This window comes from Citrus sinensis, chromosome 3, assembly GCF_022201045.2.
Source record: "Citrus sinensis cultivar Valencia sweet orange chromosome 3, DVS_A1.0, whole genome shotgun sequence".
NCBI lineage: Eukaryota > Viridiplantae > Streptophyta > Magnoliopsida > Sapindales > Rutaceae > Citrus > Citrus sinensis.
The window spans coordinates 49,524,151-49,541,733 of NC_068558.1; the positions used below are offsets into that span (position 1 = coordinate 49,524,151).

At 32.0% G+C, this 17,583-nt stretch overlaps 1 protein-coding gene and 1 long non-coding RNA gene across 2 annotated transcripts; one reads left to right on the forward strand and one right to left on the reverse strand.

Annotated features, from left to right (window-relative positions):
* Positions 1-390: 390 nt before the first annotated feature.
* On the reverse strand, positions 391-6,692 carry LOC127901015 (uncharacterized). The gene is made up of 7 exons (XM_052436797.1): positions 5,649-6,692; positions 5,198-5,386; positions 4,719-4,811; positions 4,434-4,616; positions 4,250-4,352; positions 3,977-4,162; positions 391-2,713 (listed from the first exon to the last, which is right to left on the reverse strand). The coding sequence occupies exons 1-7, from the start codon at positions 5,880-5,882 to the stop codon at positions 474-476; spliced, it is 3,228 nt and encodes a 1,075-aa protein (XP_052292757.1). The 5' UTR covers positions 5,883-6,692; the 3' UTR covers positions 391-473.
* A 937-nt stretch (positions 6,693-7,629) lies between these two features.
* On the forward strand, positions 7,630-13,700 carry LOC127901023 (uncharacterized). Its single transcript, XR_008052996.1, has 2 exons — positions 7,630-8,189; positions 8,345-13,700. It is a non-coding gene; the product is annotated as an uncharacterized LOC127901023 (long non-coding RNA).
* Positions 13,701-17,583: the final 3,883 nt, after the last annotated feature.

Consider the following 17,583-nt stretch of genomic DNA (forward strand, 5'->3'; position numbering starts at 1 on the left):
CTGGATCCACATTTTTTAATATGCGGATCCAAATTTTTCCATATCTGAATGTTCCAAATCTTTGCGAATTCAGACTGTACCCCGATATTTTTACCGTCCCAAGGCCGCAGCCTCATTGCCTTTATATACTTTTTTGTCATTTTAAAGCCATAAATTTATTTCAGCTGTCTGCGTTTATAAAAATCCACAATAAATCATATGATAAGAAATTTTGAAAATTTAGATTTTGTTTATATTCTCTCACGGGAATCATATCATCTGAATAACATAAGTTCATTTAAAACTTCGAACTGGATCAATTAATTTAAATAAATTGGATTGTATTTAATAGGATTTTAAATCAAATAATTATTTTTAATTACCATTTCGATTATGAAAATAAACAAACAATTAATGGATGGTGCAGTATCTTGATTGAAATGCCTTGAAGGTTTCTTGTTCTCCTTTTTCTGGAAATAGCACTTTTGTTTTTCTCACTCTAAATTGCTAATTACAAGAAGATTGTGAAACCGGCCATATTGTAAATTTTGCCAATGGCTAGGAAAGTCACTGTTGAGAATGTCAAACTTGTGCTCCAATGGTTCGACATGAGCAGACCTTCTCATAGAAATTGAAGTACTTGACGCCTCTGACTGATCAAGTCCCTCAGACATATCAAACTTTTGACCAGAATCACTGCTTCCCAGGCCCTCTTCCCCACTAAAATGGCTTGTTGATGCATCAGAGGTTCCTGACTCAGTTGGGAAGTTGTACATTGGAAGCATCGTAAAAAAGCTAACAGGTGGACCTGTGGGATAAAAGGTCCAGGGAACAACCTCTGAATTGTCCGGGGACCTTTGTCGAGCACCATGACCTAAGAGGACAGGAGCAATCGGAATCACTGATTCTGACCCACTTGTCTGAGCTTCTTCAGATCCGGGCATTTGATGCCTTGGAATATGTAAAGGAGCAAGGGATTGAAGTCCTACACTCCTGTCTGGTATTTCAGACCCCATGGTTGGAAGCAGATTCCATTCTTTGTTGTCTTCATCAGCCTGAACAGAAGAATTTTCTGACACACTACTACCTTTTCCATACACTGGAGAAGCAGTAGAAGCCATTTTTCTACCCCTTTTTTCTTTAGCTGGTTTTGAGACCTTTGCCGATGATCCTTCCCAAGAACTCTCAGAATTGGTTTTACTTTTCACAGAACTTGTATGTGAAGCAGGCATAGATCTTGAACTGGCAGATCTGTCATCAAAGTAAACCTCGTTACCTCTACTATCTAGATAATGGAAAGAATCTTCATGATCTTCCCTCATTGACTCCCTGGCATCTTTGTTGAATTTATGTGGAGCTCTTCTAGCACTGCTAGAGGCACCTATCTGAGATGAAGGAAGAAGGTTATAACCAGCTGAAGTTGATTGCTGCTTATCGTCAGACTGAAGCATCTCAAAATTTCCATTCTCAAGATCAAATCCGCCACCAGAACCCCGGTCCTGCTGATGCCAGTAATCATTATCACCCTCCATAGGGTTCGTTTCCACAGGACCAAAATTTTCATTACCGCGTTCAAGTGAATCTTCCGAGCTTGAGGTCAATCCAACACCAGGAAAAAAATGGGTTAATGGTGAGGAAACCAAACTTTGGGGAAACTGCATGTTGGCACCCGATGCAGTCTCAATGAAGGGAAGATTGGTGGGAACCATTCCACCCAAATTTCTCTGAGAATATCCCATTGAAGTTAGAATTGAATGTGGTAGAGGAAGAGGTAAGTGACCAGAAGCTAAATTCAGTGGAATGCGGACCTGTCCATTAAAACCATGAGCCATGGAAGATGCCATCAAGTTCACAAGATCTTGCTCTTCCTGTTGCATCCCTTGTGTCCCTGCAACAGAAGAAAATTCTTCACTCATAGCACCCAAGACCAGATCATCACCGTAACTATTAAACACACTGTTTGAATCAGCAGTAGCATCAAAGCTCTGACAGGATGCAGTGTGACTAACAGATGAAGGATTGTCAGTTGAAGATCTAATGTCATGGCTTGCCAAAATATCAGATTCCAAGTTCTTCCTTCTACTATTCTCCAACTTTGAAGAAGACATCTGGCATTTTACACTTTCTGGGGGTTTCTTAGGCCGCCCTTGGGAGGTAACTTCACCATACGTGTCTGTAAGCTCGGGGCTAGAGCGTGTCCGTGCAAACAGATATCTACCCTTAATGTCACCAATCATTGTATCAGGTTTAAAACTTCTGTTACCTTTATCATTATTTGCATTCTGATTAATACTAGCATCCCTTCTACCCTGATCAAAAGCCCTGGTGCTATTCAAGTTACCATAGTTCTTTTGGGTTTGTGTACGAGAAACTGTGGAAACAGAACTGACCCTAAAAGTACTTTCAACAGGACTATTAATATGCTGAGATGAAGCACTACCATGCGATCTGTCAACTTGAGATTCACAACCAATGGAAATCTCATTTCTTTTGCCACCTAAACCTGAATTGTTGTGGAGATTCTCAGGCTCATGTTGATGGTCTCGATTTGACAATCGCAAGCGCCACAAGTCATTCCTTGGTGCATCCGGACGAATGCCGCTACCATGTCTATCCCGGGTATTCATAAAAAACTGATTTACTTCATTATATAAGTCCTCATTGGGACAATCAAGTAACCTTGCCAGCCCTTTAGCCCCAAATGCAAATGCCGTGCGTATCCTAAAGAAGTTACCTGGCCAATTTATATAGACAGAAGGAAACAAATTACAAAATTTCAGATAGTAGAAAATCAGACCAAGAATTACAAGCACATCAAAAGCACTACAATCTCATAGCCGATACTCCATATTTGTGCACCAATATATTGAACTCAGACCATATAAATGTATTTGTGCAAGCTTATAAGTATATGTTCCATACCATTTGCTTCACAGATGCAGTGAATTTTGCCAAAATGTGTGAAGGTTATCGACGGCTACACTAAAAATAGGATCATACAAAGAATATAAAAGATGTTTTGAGGTAAAAATAGATTATTTGAAGGTTATTAACAACTACAGTGGACTCATTTAGAATTCCATCCCAAAGAAAAAGTGAAGCCAATGAAGTCACAAACACAAAACACTTGTAAACAAATAAATTATATTATAAAAGGTTATCTTCATCATAATGCCTATTAAGCCCTTTACATTTATTAAAAATATTTAAATATAGAAACCCCATAGTTAATATAAACATATCTAGGATCATCTGAGCGTGACACCTTGGGCGTAGCTCTGCTGGCCGCGTATGCACTTTGCACCCACGGTCGCCCAACTTTGAATGATAATATGGAAAGGGTTGATGCGGGTAAGGTTCTCATCCCCATGTATTTATTCTGCTCTTGGTTTTATTTCATTTGTTAAAAGTAAGCACCACCACAATAAGTGTGGGAGGGTTAGAAAAAGTCACAGGTAACTTCTTAGACAATGCCCTTCTCGAGAATAAATCAACTACAAGATACCAGATGCATAAAGTGAATCAATGGAGACCAACACAGGAGTTCACCTAGTAAAGAAGTGAAATTTTCTATTGTGAAGAAAAATTAAGAAAGTAACCAAGCAAAAACATATTAAGATGCCATTCATAGCATACAATCATAAAAAGGTTAGGCATATATGAAGCCACAACTAAACTAAAATATAACCTGCTTATGCTAACCGACATTGGAGCCCAAGCAGGCTACAAAAAAGAACCACATGAAGACAGTTCAAATTGCCACTGGAAAATGGTAGGTAAGAAATAAAAATAAGCAAAACATTAAAAAATAGGAACAGGCAATGTTTCATGGAATTACAAAGATCATTCAAAAAAAAAAGAAAGATATTAATTCAAAATAAAATTAATAGTATCACATTCACCATGCCAGAGGAATGAACAGAAGTGATCACAGTATCGCAACAAATAATAAGCCCACAAAAGAAATAGAACTGTAGTATATAGTTTGTCAATGCACCTTTACTAACACTGCGCCCAAGGTTGTTGTTTACACGCAAAGGATCGATGACATTAAAATGTTTTGAAACAAAGGGTTGGCCCTGATTTTCTTGGCCACAGGGAAAATCAGCATATGCATACCTACAAGAATCAAGAAACGATTTGCTAAGAAGTAACACTCCACCATATTTTCGAGGAGGTTCCGCTGTAAAACAGACCAAGGGGAAACATCAAGCTTGATGATCACTTATGCGAGGATCAAAATTAGAATTTTCAAGCAAAATATCTATACCCGTTACATCTGGAAGCAAACTGATGGGTACAGGACCCCAAAGGCTTAGACAGAAGTTGTCCCAGTCAAACTTGCTAAAAAACTCTAGAAAACGATAAAGGACCTACGAGTGGAAAGATAAAAACTATCAGACTACTAAAAGTACAAATGTATGAAAATAGTGAGAAAATGTTCACATAGCCACCTCAAGCGGACCAGCAAAAGAACCATTGAAAACATGAAATATGTAAAGAACCAATGTGACCAAGGCATAAGATGATATAAGTCCATGGTGACCACCCAATATTCGGCTTTCATAATAACACCAAGCCTTTATCAGTATAATGCTGCGCTTGAAAAGATGATTCTCATTTATCAAATGATCAACCTATTTAAGCAGAGAAAAACAATTAGCAAATAAACATAATCATCATAATGGATTACAATTTGAAAAGGAAACGTTCAATGGCAAAGTTGATGCACCACGGACCTCATCAAGGAAACAAAGAGTGCATAACCCACCAAGCTGGTTAAATGCTATGTCTACAACAAAATTATCGACAAGGCACTTTATTATCTTTACCTACAAATAATAACAGAAAAAGAATGTTAAATTCAGTACAAAACAAAAAACTTGAGGCAAAATGGGCTTATATAGGTTACATTAGAATTTATGCAGAAAATCCACAAATAAGAATTTAGATAACCATAATAACAGTAACGGTTTAGTGGACAATCAAGCATCTTCTCAGATAAATAAATCACCACAATCAGTCACAACGAATAGCATTGCAACTCTGAAACTAAAATTTCAGGGGATAAATCCAAACTTATCTCCAGTTAAAATAAATCACAAGTTTGAAATTTGTAAAACTACATCAGACGGAAATTTTCCATCAAATAATACAGGGCATGAATGGAAGACTATGAGCCACAATCTTTAGAAAACCAGGGTACGATGAAACTCACTTCTGCCTGAATGTACTGAACCTCCTTGACACGGAATTCAGCATGCTCATTCTTCTCTTCATTTTCCAACATATCACGCACCAGATGAGCCCATGTGTCCTTCAAAGTTTGATCATCACTAAAAGCTCCTAAGTCAATGTCCCTATCTGGTAAATAGGTCTTAAGGGGTACAGACCCAAAAGTAAAAACCTGTACACAAAAATAATCACTAGTGAATAATAACATAAAATAAATGAAAATGCAAAAGCTTAAATGATGCCAATTTGTTCAACACCCCATCACATTCACTAAATATAGGATGATTGCAACTATTTATGCCTGTGTTTTGACTAATAAGTTAAACCGGGATATACAACATTAACAAAACTCAACATAATACATGTTCATTGGGTCGAATCAATAAAGCAACGCAGCATAAACAAATTCTCACACATATGTAAAAGTTGGCAACCTGACAAGGAAAGCATTGGATAATGAGGCGCCGAACATAAGCTGCAACAGCATTGCGGCGTTCTTCGGAAAAGGGGTCGGGCTGAATGCGGGCAATAAGCTCTGCAGTTATCTCCTCTGCCTTCAACCATCGTCCCGGGTCAAGTGGTCGGATCACTGAACCTGCTTCATTGGGCAATAACCCGTTTAATAATAGCCCACTTGGTGGCTCTCTCCGCCCTTCATGCTCTCCCATGCAATCCCTTTAATTTTCGCTTTGCTAATCTTTACCCAAAATGTCACCGCCACCGCCACCACAACTACTAAAACAACTTGCCGATCAAACTAAGTTTCTCGAATTCAAAGTCTATCAGTTTTGTTTTTATGCTTGAGTTTCAATTATTATTAACCTTTTTCTTAAGTAATAGTAAGAAGAATTTTAGGTTTTGACATTTATATAACCTAAAGAAGAATACAAAATTGTAAATTTATAACAAACTGAATATATTAGTAAAGAAAAAGGATATGCTGAAACCCTGAAGATAAAAATAAGAAGCAGATTAGTGATACAGATTGGTTGAGATTTATCAAAACCTAAGGAGAATGTTTTGGAAGTTGGAAGCGTCGGCGAATCAACGATGGAAAGTATAAAGATAGTTGTGAGGAGGAAGAGGGACCAAATAGCAAATGTAAGAGAGGGGATTGGGGCATTAAATTAAATGGTGGATAGATTGAGGGGCGGATCAAAATTAGGTTTCGGGAAGAAAGACAGAAAGAGGGCGTGTTTGGTCACAGGAATTTGGAATTGCTTTGTGGAGGCGAGGTTTTGACGATGAGGAAGTTTGTGCATTCGAGGGTTTCTAATTTATTTTTTTATTTTTAAATAATGAAAAAATATATTTGAGAAATAGAAACAGAGAGAGAAAGAAAGAGGGAGGATGATAGAATCTGGGGAAGGAACACGGAGAGAGAGCGAGGAGGAGACAGGGCAGACGTAATAAAAAAATAAATTAAATTAAAAAAAAATTTGAATTTTTTTTCTCTCACCGTTCTTTCCAATTTCCGTTTTTTCTTTAAGAAGATTTTCGTTTTTATTTTTATTATTTGCCGCTGCCGTTTTGTACTTTTCTTTAACGAGTTCGGCTAGCCAATTGAAATTATGCAGGCCCATATAAGTGTTGGGCCCAATTTCTGTTGCAGGCAATTGAAGCAGGCCGCAGTAGTGATGGCAAAATACATAAATAAAATTATAAAAACACTACAAATCCACATAAAATAATATGGATCCAATATATATATATATATATATATATATAATTTTTTTTTTACTTTAGTTTCACTTATGTTTTTTAATTAATTCTATTATGTTTTTCATTTAACTTATACATTTTTCATTTAAATTTAATTTTGTAAATAATTTAATTAAAAAATAATGCAATATCCTTTTTTCGGTTGGATCTGAAATCGAATCGAGATTCGTACGGATTCTACAATTTAACATCTAGATTCACATTTTTTAATGTGCGGATTCGAACTTTTCCGTATCTAAATGTTCCAGATCTTTACAGATTTAGGTTGTACCCCAATTTTTTTGTCGTCCCTAGGCCGCAGCCTCATTGTCTTTATGTACTTTTTTTGTCATTTTAGAGCAATAAATTTATTTCAGCTGTCTGCATTTATAAAAATCCATAATAAATCATATGATGGGAAATTTTAAAAATTTAGATTTTGTTTATATTCTCTCAAGGGAATCATATCATCGGAATAACATAAGTTCATTTAAAACTTCGAACTGGATCAATTAATTTAAATAAAATTAGATTGTATTTAATAGGAATTTAAATCAAATAATTATTTTTAAGAAAAATTCTATAATACCGTAATAAAAATTACGGTATTAATGCCGTAATTACTGTACACCGTTGGATTAAATCAACAGTATGCAATAACTATAACATAATAAAAAAATTTGTAAATTTTTTTCATTAACCGGTTGTTAACCGGCTAAACATTTATTTAAAAAAATTAACTGGTTAAAATTTTCAAAATTATATACATATATATATATATATATATATATTTTAAAACCGAATCTACAAAAATCCAAATAGAATCTCATAATTCGAAGGGCACAACATCGAGTCTAAGAAATTGCAGCACGCCGGATCTTGTATTTTCGAAGCGATTGGGCTTGCTGGCTGACCCAAATTTTGTTTTCCTCAATCGTTCCTCTTTTCCTGCCAATCATCGCTTTGAAAACTGCCTGAAGCCAAAAAGAAGCGAGAAATAAGAAGCTCTACAACGGTTCATGTTGGTGAAGGGGCTGAGTTTGTGTTCCTGCCCATCACCGATTTGAAATCTGCTTGCAGCAAAACAGAAGCGGATTTGAAATTTGCCCATCGCCAAGGCGTTCCTCTTTAAATCCATCACTAAATACCAATAGATTATTTAATCGGACAAGAAGAAGCTCTACAACAACTTGGTTGAGGAGAACCAGGCTGTGTTCGTATTCGTGAAGGGGTTTCGGAACAACGATACCGGCTGGGCATCAGTGATTCAGGAGGTAAACTCTTCTTAAGACTTTTTTTAACCCTTTTTTAAGTTTTTTAAGTGGATTTTTTTATAATTTTTGGATACTGGGCATCTGGATTGGTTGTGGTATTTTGTTTGGTTTCCAAGAGAATTAAGGGATAAAGAAATTTTGATGAGATTTGACAGTGCCTGAAGCGGAGTACCAGGTGTTGATCATAAGTTGTTGCTGCTGCCCTCAATCTTATTGATTGGAAGAGAAGGCAAGGCAAGTTCCAGCCACTGATTCCCCTCCACCGCGTTTGCATTGTTGTTAATTCCACCAAGTAAGCCTATTTTTGGTATATTTGTTTGTTTGCTACAAATAATTTCAACATAAAATTTAATAGAATTGTTTTGTGTCACTTGGGTTAATGAAGAAATAGAAACTGAACCTTAATTTGGTGCGATGTATAGGTTTGGACGAAATTAAAAGTAAATTTCGTTAATTGTTGTGCCCTTGATTTTGTATTCTCATGTGCATTAATTTTGGTTGGAAGTTTAATAGAATACGAGGTTCATCAACTGCAAATAATTTCAATATCAATGAATTTCATCAACTCTTAGTTCAATAGAAAGTGAATTATTGTTTATACAAATAAATTTACCAGTTAGAATGAGTTCCACTGTGGTAATGAAGGGAAAATTAAGTCTAGAGTTAGCCTAGAGAAGCATGTTTGAAACGTAGGGATGATTTGCTGCTGTATTTGGGATGATTTGCTGTTGTTCTTGGGTTAAATTTTTCTGGTGTTTTGGGCTTCATTTGCTGCTGATTTTGGGTTAAATTTTTTGCTGTTTCTGGGTAAATTAGCTGCTGTTTTTAGTCTAATTTTTTGCTGTTTTTGGATCAATTTACTGCTATTTTTGGGTTATATTTTCTGCTGTTTGGAGGTAAATTTTTCTGGTGTTTTGGGCTTCATTTGCTGCTGTTTTTGTGTTAAATTTTCCGCTGTTTCTCGGTAAATTTGCTGCTGTTTTTCAGTTAAATTTTTTGCTGTTTCTGGATAAATTTACTGCTGTTTTTGGGTTAAATTTTCTGCTGTTTTGTGGTTAAATTTTCTGCTGTTTTGGGCTTCATTTGCTGCTGTTTTTGTGTTAAATTTTCTGCTACTTCTGGGTAAATTTGCTGCTTTTTTTCAATTAAATTTTCTGCTGTTTCTAGATAAATTTACTGCTATTTTTGGGTTAAATTTTCTGCTGCTTCTGGGTAAATTTGCTGCTGTTTTTCAATTAATTTTTCTGCTGTTTCTGGATAAATTTACTGCTGTTTTTGGGTAAAATTTTCGAGTGTTTTGGGCTTCAGTTGCTGCTATTTCTGTGTTAAAATTCTGCTGGTTTTGGGTTAATTTGCTGCCGTATTTCAGTTAAATTTTTTTTCTGTTTTTGGATAAATTTACTACTACTTTTGGGTTAATTTTTTTGCTGTTTCCGGATATATTTGCTGTTGTTTTTGTGTATGGAGCTGGCCGGAAAATGGTCATGATGCATTTTGAATGGAGAAGGATGGGGATTGATAGTAAAAGTTGCTTGTGTTGTTCCTGCTGCTACTTGCTTCATTTGAGCTTCTACAATCCATTGATAATAGAGGGAAGAAGAAAGAGATGATGAGAAAGTAGATTTTATCTCAAGTTTATTTAGTTAAGTTGGATGGATTTTATCTCAACTCATTAAAAAGTAGATCAGGTTAGAATTTCACTAACCCTATCAAACCCAACTCATGCCCACCCTTATATCATTCTATCTAAATCATAAAATGCCAATAATCAACGTTAGAGTGGTAAATTGGTCTACAAAATTTAAAAAAAAATAAAAAATAGAAAAAAAACTAGTAAATTAATGTTGGAGTTGTAAATTATAAGAAGAAATTGTAAACAAAACAAAAACTTAGAAAAATGACATAAAACTTGTAAATTGACATTAAGTGTGAAATGAAACAAAAAATATGTAAATCATACATAAAACTAGTAAATTAATGAAAAATTTGGTAAATTAATATTAGAGTTGAAAATTGTAAGAAGAACTTGTAAACAAAACAAAAACTTAGAAAAATGACATATAACTAGTAAATTGACATTAATTGTGAAATGAAACAAAAAATATGTAAATCACACATAAAATTAGTAAATTAATGAAAAAATGAGTAAATTAATGTTGGAGTTGTAAATTGCAAGAAGAACTTGTAAACAAAATAAAAATTTAGAAAAATGACATAGAACTTGTAAATTGACATTAAGTGTGAAATGAAACAATAAATTTGTAAATCACACATAAAACTAGTAAATTAATGGAAAAATGAGTAAATTAATGTTGAAGTTGTAAATTGCAAGAAGAACTTGTAAACAAAACAAAAACTTAGAAAAATGACATAGAACTTGTAAATTGACATTAAGTGTGAAATAAAACAATAAATTTGTAAATCACACATAAAACTAGTAAATTAATGGAAAAATTGGTAAATTAATGTTAGAGTTGTAAATTGCAAGAAAAACTTGTAAACAAAAAAAAAATTAGAAAAATGACATAGAACTTGCCAATTGACATTAAGTGTGAAATAAAAAATTAAATTTGTAAATCACACATAAAACTAGTAAATTAATGGAAAAATGAGTAAATTAATGTTGGAGTTGTAAATTGCAAGAAGAACTTGTAAACAAAACAAAAACTTAGAAAAATGACATAGAACTTGCAAATTGATATTAAGTATGAAATGAAACAAAAAATATGTAAATCACACATAAAACTAGTAAATTAATGGAAAAATTGGTAAATTAATGTTAGAGTTGTAAATTGTAAGAAGAACTTGTAAACAAAACAAAAACTTAGAAAAATGACATACAACTAGTAAATTGACATTAATTGTGAAATGAAACAAAAAAACATGTAAATCACACCTAAAACTAGTAAATTGATGGAAAAATTGGTAAATTAATGTTGGAGTTGTAAATTGTAAGAAGAACTTGTAAACAAAACAAAAACTTAGAAAAATGACATAGAACTTGTAAATTGACATTAAGTGTGAAATGAAACAAAAAATATGTAAATGACACCTAAAACTAGTAAATTGATGGAAAAATTGGTAAATTAATGTTGTAGTTGTAAATTGCAAGAAGAACGTGTATACAAAACAAAAACTTAGAAAAATGACATAGAACTTGTAAATTGACATTAAGTGTGAAATGAAACAATAAATGTGTAAATCACACATAAAACTAGTAAATTGATGGAAAAATGAGTAAATTAATGTTGGAGTTGTAAATTGCAAGAAGAACTTGTAAACAAAACAAAAACTTAGAAAAATGACATAGAACTTGTAAATTGACATTAAGTGTGAAATGAAACAATAAATTTGTAAATCACACATAAAACTAGTAAATTAATGAAAAAATGAGTAAAATAATGTTGGAGTTGTAAATTGCAAGAAGAACTTGTAAACAAAACAAAAACTTAGAAAAATGACATAGAACTCGCAAATTGACATTAAGTGTGAAATGAAACAATAAATTTGTAAATCACACATAAAACCGGTAAATTAATGAAAAAATGAGTAAATTAATGTTGGAGTTGTAAATTGTAAGAAGAACTTGTAAACAAAACAAACTTAGAAAAATGACATAGAACTAGTAAATTGACATTAAGTGTGAAATGAAACAATAAATATGTAAATCACACATAAAACTAGTAAATTGATGGAAAAATGAGTAAATTAATGTTGGAGTTGTAAATTGCAAGAAGAACTTGTAAACAAAACAAAAACTTTAAAAAATGACATAGAACTTGTAAATTGACATTAAGTGTGAAATGAAACAATTAATTTGTAAATCACACATAAAACTAGTAAATTAATGGAAAAATGAGTAAATTAATATTGGAGTTGTAAATTGTAAGAAGAACTTGTAAACAAAACAAAATTAGAAAAATGACATAGAGCTAATAAATTGACATTAAGTGTGAAATGAAACAAAAAATATGTAAATCACACATAAAACTAGTAAATTGATGGAAAATTGAGTAAATTAATGTTAGAGTTGTAAATTGGAAGAAGAACTTGTAAACAAAACAAAAACTTAGAAAAATGACATAGAACTTGTAAATTGACATTAAGTGTGAAATGAAACAAAAAATATGTAAATCACACATAAAACTAGTAAATTAATGAAAAAATCGGTAAATTAATGTTGGAGTTGTAAATTGCAAGAAGAACTTGTAAACAAAACAAAAACTTAGAAAAATGACATACAACTAGTAAATTGACATTAAGTGTGAAATGAAACAAAAAATATGTAAATCACACATAAAACTAGTAAATTAATGAAAAAAATTGGTAAATTAATGTTGGAGTTGTAAATTGTAAGAAGAACTTGTAAACAAAATAAAAACTTAGAAAAATGACATACAACTAGTAAATTGACATTAAGTGTGAAATGAAACAAAAAGTGTGTAAATCACACATAAAACTAGTAAATTGATGGAAAACTGAGTAAATTAATGTTGGAGTTGTAAAATGCAAGAAGAACTTGTAAACAAAACAAAAACTTAGAAAAATGACATACAACTAGTAAATTGACATTAATTGTGAAATGAAACAAAAAATGTGTAAATCACACATAAAACTAGTAAATTGATGGAAAAATGAGTAAATTAATGTTGGAGTTGTAAAATGCAAGAAGAATTTGTAAACAAAACAAAAACTTAGAAAAATGACATACAACTAGTAAATTGACATTAATTGTGAAATGAAACAAAAAATGTGTAAATCACACATAAAACTAGTAAATTAATGAAAAAATTGGTAAATTAATGTTAGAGTTGTAAATTGTAAGAAGAACTTGTAAACAAAACAAAAACTTATAAAAATGACATACAACTAGTAAATTGACATTAATTGTGAAATGAAACAAAAAATGTGTAAATCACACATAAAATTAGTAAATTGATGGAAAAATGAATAAATTAATGTTGGAGTTGTAAATTGTAAGAAGAACTTGTAAACAAAACCAAAATTTAGAAAAATTACATAGAACTTGTAAATTGACATTAAGTGTTAAATAAAACAAAAAATTTGTAAACCACACATACAACTAGTAAATTAATGGAAAAATAGGTAAATTAATGTTAGAGTTGTAAATTGTAAGAAGAATTTGTAAACAAAACAAAAACTTGTAAATGTTACATATAACTTGTAAATCAACATTAACTTGTAAAAGTTTCATAAAACTTGTAAATCACACATAAAATTAGTAAATGTAACCTGAAACTTGAACAAAAAAGAGTAATTACCTGCTATTTAGGTAACAGGTTACTTATTTATTTAGAATTAATGGTAGAGATTTTTTATTCAAATCTAACGGTCCACGTCCATTACGACATCAATGCCGTAAATTTAGCTACGGCATTATAGAATGACCCTTATTTTTAATTACCATTTCGATTATGAAAATAAACAAACAATTAATGGATGGTGCAGTATCTTAATTGAAATGCCTTGAAGGTTTCTTGTTGTCCTTTTTTTTTTTGGTTTTTCTCACTCTAAATTGGTAATTACAAGAAGATTGTGAAACCAACACAGCAATTAAACGCTAAATTCTTGATCAACCTCTTCATCCCTAAAAGTGTAATTGATCAGTTTTCGTTTTTCTGGATTCTTTCATAAATCTCTATAACCTTACAGATTCGGTAGAATGCTCCATATGTTATGGGATACCAGATAATAGAAGCCAAATTCATCAATTCATCTAGTTCTATTGCATCCACTCAAATCAATCTGTTGAATATATATATATATATAATGTTAGAGGCTGCACTAAACAAATTTGATTGTTTAGCCTCTGGCCTCTACTACAACTGTGATAATTTTTGTTTGTTAGTTATTTTCATGATGGGGGCCAAATAATAAAGAAGCTGTTCAATAGTTTCTTATTATGATTGATGTCGGGAAATAATGACATTCTAATGAGAATCGGTCAGCAGTAGTGAACACACACAGATGAGTAAGAAGTTTAGCAGATGTACATAATACATACACACACACAATAGCACTGGTGGAATTGCAAAGCCCTCCTCCATTCATGCTAATTAATGAGCTACCTTCAAAAAATTAAAAGGGCTTCGAACGCGGGTCATAACCTCCTTGGTCATTTTGTTGCTCGGCTGGTGAGCTGGGAGACTGCGGAGAGATGGTGAATTCAGCACACACACCATGCATAGCAGATTCTTCTGCTTAATTTCTGGCTTTGCAAAAGACCAACCCTGTATGTTGTTCAGGCACCACGCACAACTTTCAAGTGATATATTGTTGGAGTCATCATGTTCTCTCGCTCCCTGGATTTTTACCATATGAACTGTAGACTTTAGGATCCCCTAAAGGGGATTCCAGAATAGGTATGCACATTTTCTCTTCTTAGTCAAAATTTAAACATACTTGTTTATAATAAAAAATTTATCATCGTTTAATTTATTTCTTCATTGTCTTACAATTATTTTGAATTTTATAAAACAAAAATAATTGTGCCGTAAATTAAGGTTTAAAGAGGGAAGGTTCATAATTAGAAGGAGTGAAGAATTTAATTTAGTTAAATTAGTAATTGCCTTTGAATGTCATTTAATAGCATTGAAACTATAATTAAAAAAATGGTGTTTCTATATAGATTTTATAACGGGTGTGAAAAGCATTACCCAAACTATGGTAAGTTCAAGTTTTTCGAAATAAGGAAACGGATTGAATGCGTGAAGGAGGATTGGACAGGGGCAATTCTAAAAACGAATCCGGGGTACGAAGAAATAAGGGGCAGGTTGAATCGGCAATGGCGCTGCTCTCTGATGGGCTCATAGAAAAGCCCACCATCGATGGCCATTATTGACTTGACAACGGAGGCATAAACGCCTCCACAAGACCACAGCCTAAGAAGCACTAGCAAAATACCAACGAGGTGTAGGTTCAGCTGGCGTCGGCTAAACCCTTTAGGTGGTTTGATTGAGTTTGTTTCTCAGTTCGAGTTTCCTGAGAGTCGTCCTCGTTGGGAGGGCTTTATTGGCACCCAACCTAAATCTAGAGTAGTCGGAGTTCAATGTGATCGCCGGATACCAAATGGTTAAGACAAAAAAAAAAAAAAGCACTAGCAAAAAGATCTTACGCTTATCCTAAAACAATTCTCATTTCATTTCAGCCAAGTGCCGTGTGCCCACCTAACAGAGCATGTGCAGTCTCAAATCGGAAACTTTCTTGATGTTTGAATGATGCGGTCCGCTATAAACCCAATCATAAAACGACAAATGGTCATCAGTCATCATAAATATATTTGATGTAACTTAACTAGTTTGAAACTTTGCAGTAGATTTAATGCCACAGCATTGGGCTTCTATGTGGTCCTAAAATTTGTCACCTTGCGCATCAGATAAGCTTGTTATTTTTGCAAAAGAAGATACTTGTAACTTTTTGTTTTTTGTTTTCGGTAAAATTCTCATTTAATCTATTTATTTTTAGGTTAATTAATCTTTAAAAAAAATACTCCGAGACATACCTTTAATAATTATGTTATATTTTTATCTCTATTTTTTATTTTTCTAATAATATTGGGGACATAATAAAAAAATAAAATGTTAATCAAATATTAATAATAAAAAATTACATACATTGTTATTTTACTTTTAGAATTAATTTAGTAAATTAAATTTTTTTATTAATATTTTTAAGGTTATAACAAGGATATTATTGTAAAATTAAATAAAAAAATACGACAAAACTATAACATAATTAATAACAAAGATATTTTAAAAAATAATTTAAAATATAAAAATTAAATAAATATTTTTAAAAAATATAAAAAGTAAACTAACAACTTTCCTTGGTTTGTGTTTTTGCATGCGCAATTGGGCCAGTCTTGGAACATTAATGCCTTCTGGAAATTTTCTTTTGTCCGTAGCAAAAAGTCACATTGAAGAATTGACATATCATAGTTATGGCGTTATGGTAGCGATTAGCGATTAAAATAAAATTGATGTCGGTCAACCAAGGGTTGTTGATAATTGATAATCCATATCAATCGAATGTCCATTTATACGCCTACTAATTAACCAACTAATTGATCTATATTTGGACAATACCGTATCATGCATGCAAGGCTGCACTTTAAATCATTATATTCCTTTGGTTGTGCTTTCAGATTTGGAGCATTGCTTTGGGCTTCATTGGAATTAAGAAACAAATTTTACCAAATATGCTAAATCAAATATCAGTTAATTGTTTAAAAATGGTTTATCTTTTTTTTTTTTTTGGGTATATGAGAACATATAGTTGATGATGAAAAAGCTTAAAGGTTCAAACTTTTTCAAGTAATCTAATTATGTCGATAAAAAATTTGAATTATTGAACAAAATTTATCCAACAAAATATCTAGCCATTTTGTATTCTTATAGAACATTTGTGTCGTGTCTTCCTTTAATAGAACATTCTGCATCGATGGCCTTTGCTTGTAAAGAATCTAATTTGGGACAATCGAGATAATGCAATTGGACGTCCAATCCCCGGGCACCACATTCTTATACAACTTTAATTTTACTTTATGCAATTTAGTTGGTCCAGATGCCAACTCCATATACTTTCAAAAGGCAAAATATTTGGTTCCTTTCTCATCTTATTGGGTGGGGGTAATACTACACTTATTGCCATTTTTTTTTACATTAATTTATATTTTATCAAAATAAATTAATCAATAATTATTTATGAATAAATTAACCAATAATTATCTTTCTAAAAGAACTAATATTTATTGTGTCTTTGCAATAATCTTGCTAAGTATTATTTTATAAATTAATTAACACCCGCTAGCTTTAAACAATATTTAATACCCTCACAACAATCTTATTAGTATTATTTATAAGCAAATTAATTTATAAAATTAATCCTAAACTTAAAATAATAACAAAAAAATTTGCACTATTTTTTATTTTACTTTTAAGACCGATTTGATAAATCAATTTTTTTTCATTAATATCCTAGAATATTATTGTAAGAGTTTTATTCTAAAAATAAAGAAAAAAACAAGGGAGCAAATGTAACATATTTAAAAGTAATAGCGTTTAAATGTATTTTTAAAAATATACAGATTAAGTGGGTACTTAAGTCAAAATATAAAGACTAATGAGTATTTACTTTATTGGATGCATGTTCATTTTACGATTGTCACATTGTAGCTCAAAAAAATGAAAAATCACATACATATATGAAACAAGAGAAAAAGAACACTAATGGCTCATTCACTATTCTTTTCAATTTGTATTTTCATAATACAAAAATGAGAATGAGAATAGTATTTTACAGTCGTTATGTTCTGAAGTTGAATACGCATGTGATATTATTTTTTATATCCTCTATTTAAAAAATAAAAATAATT